Genomic DNA, 12,762 nt, shown 5'->3' with positions numbered 1-12,762 from the left:
TATCAGTATCTAAACACTATATTTTCCTAAAGCTATCCTTTTCAATCCAAAATCAGATGAAAGCATGGACCTAAAAAAGTAACAAATGCAGACTTTACCGGCTTCCTCTGCAGGGCCAGCCACACAAAACGTGCCCCTCCCCTGCATGAGAAATAGTTATTTTAATTGCACAATTCAATGCAGGGATTGAGAAATAGGCAACTGTAAAATCAAACATGAAAAAGATGCAACCTGGTTTACCCAGAAGTGGAACAGAAGACTAGCATGCATTTAACAATCACACTACCTGACAGGCTATTCGGATCAGGAAATTGACCACAGTGTCCGTGTGCTGCTTTTCAATTGGTTTGGCAACAAGAGCATCCACACCTGGCATCGACTGACTGCGTCCAAACACCTAGATTGAAAAAGACAACAGTAACCAAAAATTAACTTTCTGTACAATAATTAAGCAATACAAACTAAAAAGAAGGTATGCACGTAATAACTAAACAGTGACTAAAAGTACTGCAGTGGAAACTTTGCAGTGCATAAAAGTGGCTCTGGCAATTGTTGAAATGGGATCTCAGGATTAACACGAAGGGTAATGTACACTGCAAATTGGGCTATACAAACGCCTGATGCCAAAGGGGCATTAGCCACCAAACGTAAAATCCTGGTGTTTAAGTGTATGGCCTCTCTGAACGAGGATGCAGACGACAGGGATTCCGGCGACCTGATAAAAAAAATGTTAAACCTGCACTGCTCCACTCTCTCCCCCAAAAGAACAATGCACACATGCCCACAAAAATTATGCATGGCCCAAAAAAAAGAATGATCTCTGTTGCTTTACAAGAAGCTGGCAGCTCAGTCATTAAACTAGCTTTTTCAAGGGATTTAATGTACGAGTGAATAACATTTACATTTCAAATTCACAAGGACCTTTGCTTTTCAAGTTAAGACAAATAACAAAACTGTAGCAATTAGTACATTGTGGATATGGACATCACCCACCAGGAACTGGGAGGAGATCTTCTCAATATATGCCAGTAAACACAGGTAATTTGGACATTCAAATCCGTGATTTTGAAACGGAGTGGCTCGCTAAAGCACAGAGTTCTGAAAAACGCCAGATTTTCTAGTCTTACAACAAGATATTAGCAAGAAAATGTCGACTGCTTCTTACTGCACTGATTCCTCCAGTAGCTGTCCTGAACCGTTTCACTTCTTGTCCGGCATCAATGGACATCACTCTCTTCACAGTGCTTGTTGCAGCACTGGCTCCTTCACCACTGGCATTTGGATCTACTTCTGAATCTGGCTGAAATACAAGAACAGGCAATGCATAAAGTCAACAATACTTTTGTGTTAGGAAAGAAACAATCTATGGAACAACAAGTTACTTACCTACAAGTAACCCTTTTCAGAGTGGCATGCCTGTATCCCAGCAGATGCTTAACTTGTGACGTTTCGCTTACAACCTCACAACTTGATGTTACACTGCAGACACAAATATGTGCCTGCCATGCTAGTGACATTGGCATGGTCTAATCTCTGCACTCAACAGAAGATAGCATATAAAGAAAAAGTCACTTAATAAAAGAAATATTAACAGAGACCAAAAATGTCCACAGTAGTAGCAGGGCAAAGAGGAATCAGCAGGGAAGGAGTATTTGACTTATACTCTAAGCATCTATTCGTAGTGTGTAGTGCTGCAGATACACCTGATATGCACACTCCTACCATCTAGTTTTTTGGTCGGACTTTACAACTTGTTCTTCTCGTGGAAGTCTTTGTTGCTGAAGTGGTGTCAATACTCCTCCTCTTCGAGTGAATGTGTATGCATAGCGGCACTATTGTTAGATTGATTTTTTCCACCATCTAGTTCGGACGAATGGTGCCAGAGCTCTGTGCAACTTCAGCACCCTGACGACTTGCGCATAACGAAATCGAACCGGTGCGATGATACTTGGCACAACTTTTCAACTTTGTATCCGTCGACTTTCTTCATTCTGAGGTGACTGCCTTGAGTGTGCTCCTTCTTCTGCACCGCTGACAATGCTCGGCTACAGGTGATGGAAGGTAAAAAAAGACAGTCTCTTTCCAAAGTGCAGGGCAAAGTATGCATACTCAGACCAGCACGACGTCTGCAACCATTGCCAGTCACCAGAACATAACGGATAGGATTGCATGGCTTGCAACCTGTACAAAAATAAGAAAACTCTTCACTCTCAATGCGACCGATATCTAGCTCACACCATTGAGATGGCAGCAGAATCCTCCGCGGAGGACGAACACATCAGCGTAGGTGGTGAGAAAGAAGACTGTGCCGAAGGTGGCATCTTGCGCAGTCCGCACTATGTCACGTCTGATCACTCTTATCAACACAAGGATGAGGAACACCTGTGAAACTTAAAGGTGTCCCACAACTCCGAAAACCGGACCCAGTATGAAAACAATTCCAAGGGCCATGAATAACCAGGGTTACCAAACCCTTATCCTTCGGGATCCGGTCAACACTGAGAGCGCCCACTGGAGCAGAGACAGGAGAACAGTGCGATCTGTCCTAATCGGGTTCAGGGCCAGCAGAGCAAAATGGAAGGGGATGCACAGCCCTTGAAGCTGAAGCAGCACCCTCTGCTGGCAAAGGCAGTGGCGTCTGTATAACCCTCGACAATGCACAAGCTATCGGCGCCACGCACCTCCATAGTGCAGGCAAAATCTTCAGAGTTGAAAAAACATACTGCGCACACATAATTAATGCCGACACCCAAAAAGCCATCGGAACTGAGGCCAGCAAGTGGATCGGCTCCACAGGAGCATCCAACAAAGAAAACCCACTAGGAACTTACCATATAAGAAAGGCCATGCCACACTCAATTCTAACCATATTACGGATACCACAGTATTCCTCTCTATGGCCCAAACCTATTCCCCAGAGTCTCCCAGAAGTTACTCTGGATCCAACCCAGCCTCCTTATTCACTTGGTGTATGGCAGCGGTGTTGTTCATTTATGAAACTTAATGGTTGTGTGATCCAGATGTTGATAGTGAGGTAATGACTATCCTGAGTGAGTCAAGTGAATAAAGGGAGTTTCTTGGCCATTCAAGTTAGAGTGGACAATCGCTATGACCCTCGGGCACAACAATATTCATAAAATAAACGACACTATATCCTCTGACTGTCACAATACCCCAAGAATTGTTTTCAGAAGTTATCAAGACTCGGTGGAACTTCTACAACAGTGTTTATATATTGCCTGTAAATTTAAGTCAACGGATCAGAGGTGTGAGACAAAAATAACAGAAAATTGCAACCTTGTAATGAAATGTTTGGTCTTTGGTTTCAGGGCCTCCTGCCTCTGGTACTATGGGGTAAGTCAGGTGCAGATGTTCCAGATAGTAAGTTTACTGTTCTAATGGAACAAAAATGAAAAACCTTCTTTATCCCAAAAACCCAAGCCTAAAACAATAAAGGCCCCAAAAATAGTAAGTGTTGGAGTTCATGGTTGCTCCAGTGACTATATGTCAAATTCAAGTGATGACCTTTTGAGCAGGTACTTAGATCTACTTCAAACTCGGTATGAACAGATTTTTACTGTCTCAACAGGGATAGGCAAAGACCATGGTGCCTCACAGGGCTGCATATCTTTAATGCCTGTATATTAAACCTACCAATGTGAGTAAAAGGTTTGTCTTTTTGTGAGTGCATCCACAGGCTCATCCAATGCCAACTGGTATCTGGGCTTTAGGGTTTGATAAATACAGTTTCTGATTCAGGATGGCAAGTTCAGTCAGTAAGACCAGGCCCCACAGAAAGTGAAGAAACCTCATCACCTTCTGGGACTGAAATGGCAGGTACAATACCCTTAAGGATATAAAAAGGTCAAAGGTCTGGGAAATATGGTCTTGAATCATTCTCCAGGTTGTCAGCTGGCCTTTGGGTTGTCGGAGTTATCAGGCATCTCCTTTACTTGCTGAGCGGTCCAGCACCTCCTGCCAGAAGCCACAATACGAGAGGCGTCACTGATCCAGCCTTGCCCCTAGCCTGAGGGAGTGAATCAACTAGCACATTCTCTGCTCCTGGCAATAAGTCTGCTCAAGACTACTGTGCAGAGCCCTCGGTTTAATCCAGAAGATCCAAATAATACTAATCCAATAAGCCAACATTGTATGTAACTTGGGAGCACAGGCAGGAACCACTGCAGACCTTTTAAAAATGTAAGCACTTCAATCAATCCTGGAGGAGTGGATCTTACTTGTCCTGTTTCAGTGTTCTTTCAGAGCAAAACGTTAAACTCAGGCCAATTCAAACTGGTTAAATTATTGCTGTGGATTGACCCTAGTCAAGGCACAGAAGGTTACTGTTGCCAGACATTAGCCAGCCACATATGACAAAAGTAGGATTCAAAGTGGGCCCATAGTAAGTGGTACTCCTGGTACCTAGGGTATGGGTACTAAAGAGGGTCACCTGCCACCATAGACCAGTTTCTGGCCTACTGCAAGCGAGAGCCCAAACTCCGAGGCCAGATATCGTGCCTGCTGCAGAGGAAGGTGTTCACACATCCTCCTCCAGTAAGATGGCTAGTGATTTAGCATATCAAGGCAAGGGGCTTCAAAGCCCCTGCCGCCTTTGATATGTGACCATGGCTTACCCCAGACCTGGGAAATGCCACCCCCCAACCCAGAGGCCCATTCAGCACCAGGACAGGGGGAAGTTATCTATGCAAGTAGGCATTGCACCATCAAGTTAGTCACACTCCTAAGGTGGGCTGCTTCAGAAAAGAAGAATTCAACCGTTTTTATGGGATTTGGAACTCTGGGACAGGGTTATGCACACTGTCCACACGTAGTGGTCACATAGGGAGTGTAGTGACTCCAAGGGTAAGTAGTCCATTAGCTATTACCCTTCACTCCCCTTAACAGCTCTAGATGTAGTAATTAGGTGGACCCCTGACACCAGGAGCTTAGATTTGACTGACTGAAGAAGAAGGATAAGAAAGAAGATTAGAAGAAAGCAAGAATAGAGGACTAACTGTGGACTTGGCACCAACGTCTGCCTGCCTGCTCCTGTTCCGACAATTGCAAAGTCCTGACTTGTCCTGCAGCTGTGCATCCTACCAAAGCCACAGAGGTTTGCCAGCACTTCCCCAATGAGCCAGCATCTTCCTTGAAGTGGAGGAATCACTTCCATGTAGCTTGCAATAACTGACAGACGATAGGGGGAGAAAGCATGCCAAGGTCAGGAAAAGTGTGCAGACCACTGGCGTCACCCAGATACTCTCTCCAGTCTGGGTCTTCTAGCTAGTCTGCTAAAGGGTCAGAAGACCCCTCCCAGTCCTCATCACCACCTTCAGGATGATAGGGAACACCTAGGATGAACAAGGGAACAAAGGTACCCTCCGATGTCGGATTCAACATCAATCCGGCTCAGTGTCCATCTCGGGGATGGGGATGGGGACGGCGTCGGCCGGGGGCATGGACGGTGCAGGGAGCGCTGTCGCTGGGATCGGCGCTGGGGAAGGTTGACGCCGGCATTGCAGGCCCAGGGCCCCTAACTGGCTCCGCTGGGCCAGAGGGTGCACTAGCGGAGTAGGGCTGCCCAAAGATACAGTCGGGAGCTTTGTAAATGCAAGAAACTGGTCAGGGGACACTAAAGCTCCCTGAAACGGGGGAAGGCGTGGAGCCGTCCCAGAGTAAGGCGCCAAAGGCAGTGCCTTAGAGCAAAAATGCTCCGGGTTCCACATCGCTTTAGCCCACCGACAGGGTGAAGGTGAAGAGCGACGGTGCTGCTTCGTTACCTTCTTATGCTTCGACTTACCCGAGGACTTGGACAAGGTGTGAAAGCTCCGTGACCGGTCTTGAGACCTTCCCCTCCAGCGTGACGGGGAGCGACGCAGAGCCGACTGCCGGTCCGCCAAAAACTTTTGGGACCGCTCCAGCAAAGACGAACGATTCATGTCCCGGCAGTCGGAGCACAACTTTGGGTCGTGGTCGCACTCCAGACACCAGAAGCACACGAGGTGTGGATCCATCACAGACATCAGTTAGTGACAGGAGTTACAAAGCTTGACGCCAGTCCGACAACGGGACATCCCTTGAGAACCAAGAGTCGAAAAATCAAAAAAGACGTCGGCAAAAGTCGAAAAGGTTTAGTCAAAAAATGACGATGGGGCAAGCTCTCTCGGGATCTGCGAGAGGCTGGCACGGAAAAAGAAAAAACTGACGTCAGCATGCATGGGCAGCGTCTAAGTAGACACCACAATGTCATCCCATCGGCCACAACACCGACGACAGCCGCAGAGTCGACTGACTCCACCTCAGGTACTGCTGAGAAAAAAATCTCCGATCCAGTCTGACACCTGGGGTAATTCTAAGGTAAGGAGTCTATAACCAACAGTCTCTTTCAGATATAAAATGATAATAAAATGGGTTTAAAACCGGTTTTATTTTCTGGTGGTGGCAGGATGGAGCGGCCGCCGCTGCTCACACCACAGTCAATCAACTTCCCAATTTCTCACACACACTGATACCTTTAATGCCCTCAAGATAAAACCAAGACTTTATTCAAAATGCGCAATGATTTACTTTAAATGAATACAACTTTCAAAAAATGAGAAGCACTTTTCTGCAGACTAATAACTTAATTACTTCAAGTTTCATTACATATATAGACATTTTGTGACTTCATCTAGTCTAAATCATTCCATATCCTACAGATCGTGCCAATTATACTGGCAAGAACGTTCTAATTTATTCCTATAGTTTGCCTTTATACAAATTTGAGCCCCTGTTGATAAGCGACTAATGTTCTGATTTGGGTGTGATCAAAGTGGGTCAAATTCTTCCTCATCAATCTCTATCAGCAAAGGGTAATTTTCTGACTTAGGCATGATACAAGTGAGTAAAACTTCGTCATTTACTACTCCCTACAGAATCAAAAGACCATCTAATTCTACTGAAGTCTACAATCCTTAAAATAATTTTTACTCCAGTCAGTATGTATGACATTACAAACCAACAACACAGGTTTCTTGTCTTTGACTGATTACTATCTCTCTGTTATCTATCAAAACATTTATAAAATTGTGTTGCAATGACAATGATGAAAAACCAGTAACAGAATATTTCACATGCACATCAACGTTCACCCACCGAATCTTAAAGCAAAGGATAAGCGAAATTTAACAGCAGTTCGAAGAGAGGTGCCTTATGGTTTTCAGTGCCACATTCCTTAATCCATGACATCCTCTTCCTTTACTGTTGAATTTACATTCCTTCAATATCTTGCATTTGCACATACCTGCTGATCTTTAATTCTTTGTAGTTCCCATTTAATAACTACTTCAGCCAAGTCAACAGCCAATTTTCTTTGCTCAATGGTGACACTAGGGGTAAAGCCCAATCGCTGCATTGCACTGACCATATGCTGTACCAAATGGTGCCGGACTGGGTAATAAACCTGTATAAAATAATATATAGAGCTTGCTTTACTATATTGTTACTATTAATGTTTTACTCACAACATCAGTATGCATTAATCACAAAATAAATGTATGCTCATTTATTTGAAACTGTTTTTAAACATCAGCATTTAAATACCTGAACAGACAACTGTGCACAATATTATTCAAATATGCTAAAACAGGTATTGTTTTCTTATCAACAAATGGCTTCCTGTATTTTACATTTCCTCAATCTATGTAGAAAACAGATTGGATGGACAATTTCACTTACATGAAGACATAAAATGAAATTTAAAAGTAGTGTTAGTGAAGATATTCGTGCCACGAGTCAAATTATATGCAATAGAATGCCTTTCTTCATCACACATTCACCAACCAGTTTTGTAGCACTAGCTGCCAATGACAAAACTGTCATTGACCAAAGGAATAATGGGTAAATTAAAGTGATCACGTACTGCAAAGAAAATATTTTCAGTAGCACTATGTTTTGTGACAGCAAGAGATTAATTAATGCCTGCAAACACACAAATAAAGCATTGTGCACGTTTCTTATTTCCAAGAAACCGAGATGAAATTGTTGCTGCTAGGAAAAATATGCCGTCCTAAGGGACCCCCACACAAACTGCATGAAGTCTGCCTTTGCAGACTGCGTGTCATGGTGAAAACTATGAGTGAAAACATGACATGGTACACTCAGTGTGTGCCATGCCAAAGTCACTGCATGTAATATATGCACGTTGCCCCTAGAGCACGCCTTGTAGCCCTAATCCAAGGTGTAAAATATTACATGTAAGGGCATACCTGCATGAGCAGATATGTCCCTGTACGGTCTAGTTCAATTACTAGATGGTACAAGTGAACAGGTAAGCCATTTTAATATATGTACTGGGCACTGGACATTACGAGTTCCCCAGCTACATGATGGCTTCACTGAAACCTATGGTGTTTGGTATTAAATACCTTGCCTTAATAAATCTGTACTTTTTCCAGTACAAGATGTATTAGGCTATGCACCCAGAGTGCACCTGAGAAATGCTCACTGGAAAACCTAACAGGATCTAGTGCGCTGGCTGAACAGTATCGTCCAGCCTGCAACAACAGACAAGTTTCTGAACACCTGCAGGTGAGAGCCCATGCTCTTTGAGGCCAGAAACAATGCCTGCTCCAGAGGAATGTGTTCACACCTCCCTGGCAGGATGGCTAGTTATTTAGCACATCACGGCCAAGGGCTTCAAGGCTCCTTCCTCCTTTGATATGCAGCACTGCCTTTCTCCAGACCTGGGAGATGCCATGCCCTGCCCTAAGGCCCACTTGCCATCTGGACAGGTGGGAAATTAGATATGCAAGGAGGCGTGTTACACTGTCAAGCTATCCAAACCCCTAAGGTGGGCTAACTGAAGTGGACACGAAAAGTAGGATTTCATCATCTTGGTTGTAGTAAAATTAGGAAGCCTGTGACAGGGTTATGCCCACCTCCCACAGGAAGTCGTCATATACGGGGTGTAGTCAGTAGCCCATTGGCTACTACCCTACTCTTCCCTTAACAGTACTAAATTGAGTATTTGTGCTGCCCCCTGAAACCAGGAAAACAGATTAACCTGGCTAAAGTAGACGGACAAAGAATAGCTGCAGAACGCAAGAACTGTGGACTAGCTGTGGATTTGGCGCCAAACTCTGCCTGCCTGCATCTGTCTCGTCAAAGGCAGACCCAACAAGTCCTGCAGCTGTGCATCCTCCAGAAGCCAGGGGAGGGATGCCAGCACTTAGCCAAGCAGCCATCATCTCCCTTGAAGTGAAGAAGCCACTTCCCTGCAGTCACCGACCACAACGTACAGTTCAGCGATCTGCTGACCACCGGGTCCACCGACACAGCAGCCACCCAGGAGGAGGTCCCCGTTCTACAGATAGTCAGATCCATTTACCCCCAAGTTTGGAGATGCCAGAAGCCCCCCTACATCAATACCCAGGATACCAGACCCCTTACAGCAACCAAGGCTTCTGCAGTGTCCAGCCCAGACACCAACATCGCCAAGGCAGACCTAACAATGTGGGATGTCAGCACCAGAGAGGCCATCATCTAGAGTGGCTTGGCTGTTCTGTTTTGTCCCAGTCTCTAGGTTGACCCCAAAAGTGAGAGCCTTGAACACAAGCGGCCAATTGGACAAAACACCTCTGCAGCTGAGCCCCACAGCTAGAGTCTGAGCCTACCAACGGTGTACCCTTGCCCCAGAGACCCTCAAGAACAGAGTCCCCCTTTTGAGTTCTAACAGACTTGTCCCCAAGAACCCACTTGCAGCATTTTTCTGTTACAGGTTATCTCCATAGGCTACAGCCGTAGCACTCGAGGCTGCCCTCTGCAACCGGACACACCAGGGCAGGTAAAGCATAACTGCTGGTGGTTCTAAGGACCTTGTGTAGGAAGCTAGGTTTCTGTTGCAGTAACTCCCCAAAGCCATGTTTCTCATGCACATGGACTTGATGTGCCCCGGATCCCTGCCAATCAGGTTCCCAGGACCTGTGTGCTTTCCCAAAACTGTACCTTTGTACCCCCAATTGGCACCTCTCTGGCCACATGTAAGTCCCTTGTAAAAGGTACCAAGGGCACTGTGACCAGTGAAGGCCTCTAAGGGCTGCAGCACATATTGTGCCACCCTTAGAGGTACTGTACCTTAACACACACACACTGCCATTGCAGGCTGCGTGTTTTGGTGCAGAGAAAAGTGAAGAGTCAACATGACACATCTGTGTGTGCCATGCCTACAGCCCACTGCCTATGGGTCAGCCACCCATCTAGATGGGTGCACTATGCAATTGGTGAGGGTACATGTGCATGAGCCCTGTACCCTTACAGTGTCTAAGTCCATTCTTAGACATTGTAAGTGCAGTAAAGCCATAGAGAGTATATGGTCTGGTAGTTTGTCATAATGAACTCCACAGCGCCATGAGGGGTTTACTGACTTCTGGGAAGTGTGGTATCAAACTTCTCAGCACATTAAACCCACACGGATGACAGTGTGAGACTTAATGAAAAATGAGCACAGAGTGCATCTTAGAGATGCCCTCTGAAAAATGACCAGCCTCTGGTGGGTTCCCTGACTGGTACACACCGGCCTGTCACCACGAGACATGTTTCTGGACCCCTAGGGTGAAAGCCTTCGCTCCCTGAGCCCAGAAACTAAGACTTTCCTGGGTGGAGGTTTTCACACCTCCCCCACGCCAGGAAGAGCCATCTGTGGCAGGGGAGCTTCAAAGGCCTGGCAGCTTTTGTAATGCGACCCCAGCCTCTTCTGCTATCAGGAGCAGGCCCCCTTCCTGTCTCCCCTCCTTTTTGGCTGGAAGAAGGCAGGAAAAATTAGCCAGCCCAGAAGGTGCGCCCACCTTTGCCAACCCCACCCCTCATGTGGGAGAGGCGAGGTGAAACACACTCTACAGTCACTCCCCAATCAGGATTAGGGATTGTGCACACTCCCCCATGTGGGCTGAGCACACCAAGGGTGTAGTCACCCTAAGGTTAGTAGCCCATTGGCTACTGACCTCGGGACCCCTAAAACGCCTCCTAAATAAAGTATTTAGTGGGGAGCCCTGAACCAAGAACTCAAGATTCACACAACCTAAGAAGAAAACAGACTAAAGAAGACGCCCAGCAGAGGAGACTACAGAGAACAACTGACTTGGCCCCAGTCCTACCGGCCCATCGGCAGTTTCCAGAGATCCTGGTCCAAAAATCGTCTTGTCCTGCAGCCAGTGACCTCCAGAACCCCTGGGAGGGCTGACTGCCTTCAACAAAGACCGGATCTCTTGTGAACAGCAGCTCTGTTCAGAAGAAACACTTAAGAAAGACTCCGAGTCTGCTGAGGAAAAAGAAACCCGATGCCTGGAACCACCACTGCACTCGTCACCTATAGTCCAAGTTTGAGTGGCCCACCGGTCCCAGCGAGGTCCCCCAGCGCTCCAGAGTCCGAGTCCCCCATGGGTTGACCCCTCCAGGACTCCACGACGTCGCCAGCAGCCTCTGCACAGAGACAACTCCCCCCCCCCCCATGCGGATGGCCTGGTAAAGTGAAATCCGACCTCAAAAGACACCCCTGCATCCAGACGCCCTGCACCCTGGAGAACAGCACCAGAGGTGCACCTATGTCCCCGATCCCTCCAACTTACTTGACCAGCTGTTGGTTCCTCCCAGAAGTCTTCCTGGACTGAGCCTGCAGCTAAAAACCAAAATCGAAAATCCCCATTGAAAAACCTGATGCCAAATCAGCACCCTGCACCCAGCCGCCGCTGCGGTTCACTTTGTGTGCTAAACCGAATCCCCCTTTGCACTGAGCCTAAAACCAGCAGCTTGGCTCCCACAACCAAGTGGCCTGCTCGTCAGCAGCCACCAACCGGAGGCCCCTATCCGCAATTGGATAACATTGGGCCTCAGCACTCTGTACCCGGCTGCCCTAGTGCTGCTGAGTTATTTACAACAAGGGGTGGTGATGGACAGAGTCTCTGAATTAAGCAGAGTACTCTCACCCAGTCAAGAGATCAGGGCTAGATCCAACACCGTTTTTTAGCTCATTGCACCATCCCAGTTTCAGAACCTGGCTGTATGCAAATTAGTCTGTCCCTGGCCCAGTGCATCATGGGAACAGGGCAGACCAGACTACAAAAGCCAATTCTTACACTGGGAAGGAAACAAGCCTCCGGGGACCGGTTTCTGGCATTACAGCCGTCTTCGGCCCGGCTTGCTTGAATCCCCTTTTCTGAATAGTTTTTGGCCACTATAGGTGTGGCAGGGTATACTCAGACATGAGTCCCTTGCTCACTGCTCCATCAGGATTCAAGCAAGCCGGGCCGACGAGGCTGAAATGCCAGAAACCGGTCCCCGGTAGCTTGTATCCTTTCTGGTGAAGAATTGGCTTGGTAGTTTGGTCTGCCCTGTTCCCATGATGCACTGGGCCAGGGACAGACTAATTTGCATATAGCCAGGTTCTGAGCTGGGATGGGGCAGTGAGCTAAATAACGGTGATGGATCAAGCCCTGATCTTTGGACTGGGTAAGAGTGGTCTGCTTAATTCAGACACTCTGTTCATCACCACCCCCTTTTCTGAATCGTTTTTGGCCACTATAGGTGTGGCAGGGTATACTCAGACATGAGTCCCTTGCTCACTGCTCCATCAGGATTCAAGCAAGCCGGGCCGACGAGGCTGAAATGCCAGAAACCGGTCCCCGGTAGCTTGTATCCTTTCTGGTGAAGAATTGGCTTGGTAGTTTGGTCTGCCCTGTTCCCATGATGCACTGGGCCAGGGACAGACTAATTTGCATATAGCCAGGT

The 12,762-nt window shown here is 46.9% G+C and overlaps 1 protein-coding gene across 1 annotated transcript in view; it reads right to left on the bottom strand.

Moving 5' to 3' along the window:
- Positions 1-12,762, bottom strand: part of TRRAP (transformation/transcription domain associated protein) — an 885,394-nt gene that overhangs the window by 426,532 nt on the left and 446,100 nt on the right. Inside the window, exons 40-42 of the mRNA XM_078664902.1 lie at positions 7,283-7,441; positions 1,166-1,300; positions 287-397 (exon numbers count right to left, since the gene is read on the bottom strand). Of these exons, the coding sequence (XP_078521028.1) occupies positions 287-397; positions 1,166-1,300; positions 7,283-7,441 (405 nt within the window). The remainder of the gene's footprint in view (positions 1-286; positions 398-1,165; positions 1,301-7,282; positions 7,442-12,762) is intronic.

The sequence above is a fragment of the Lissotriton helveticus genome, chromosome 10 (assembly GCF_964261635.1).
Source record: "Lissotriton helveticus chromosome 10, aLisHel1.1, whole genome shotgun sequence".
Lineage (NCBI taxonomy): Eukaryota > Metazoa > Chordata > Amphibia > Caudata > Salamandridae > Lissotriton > Lissotriton helveticus.
Note: the sequence above shows the minus strand (reverse complement) of the source record. Positions and strands in the feature narration are given on the sequence as shown.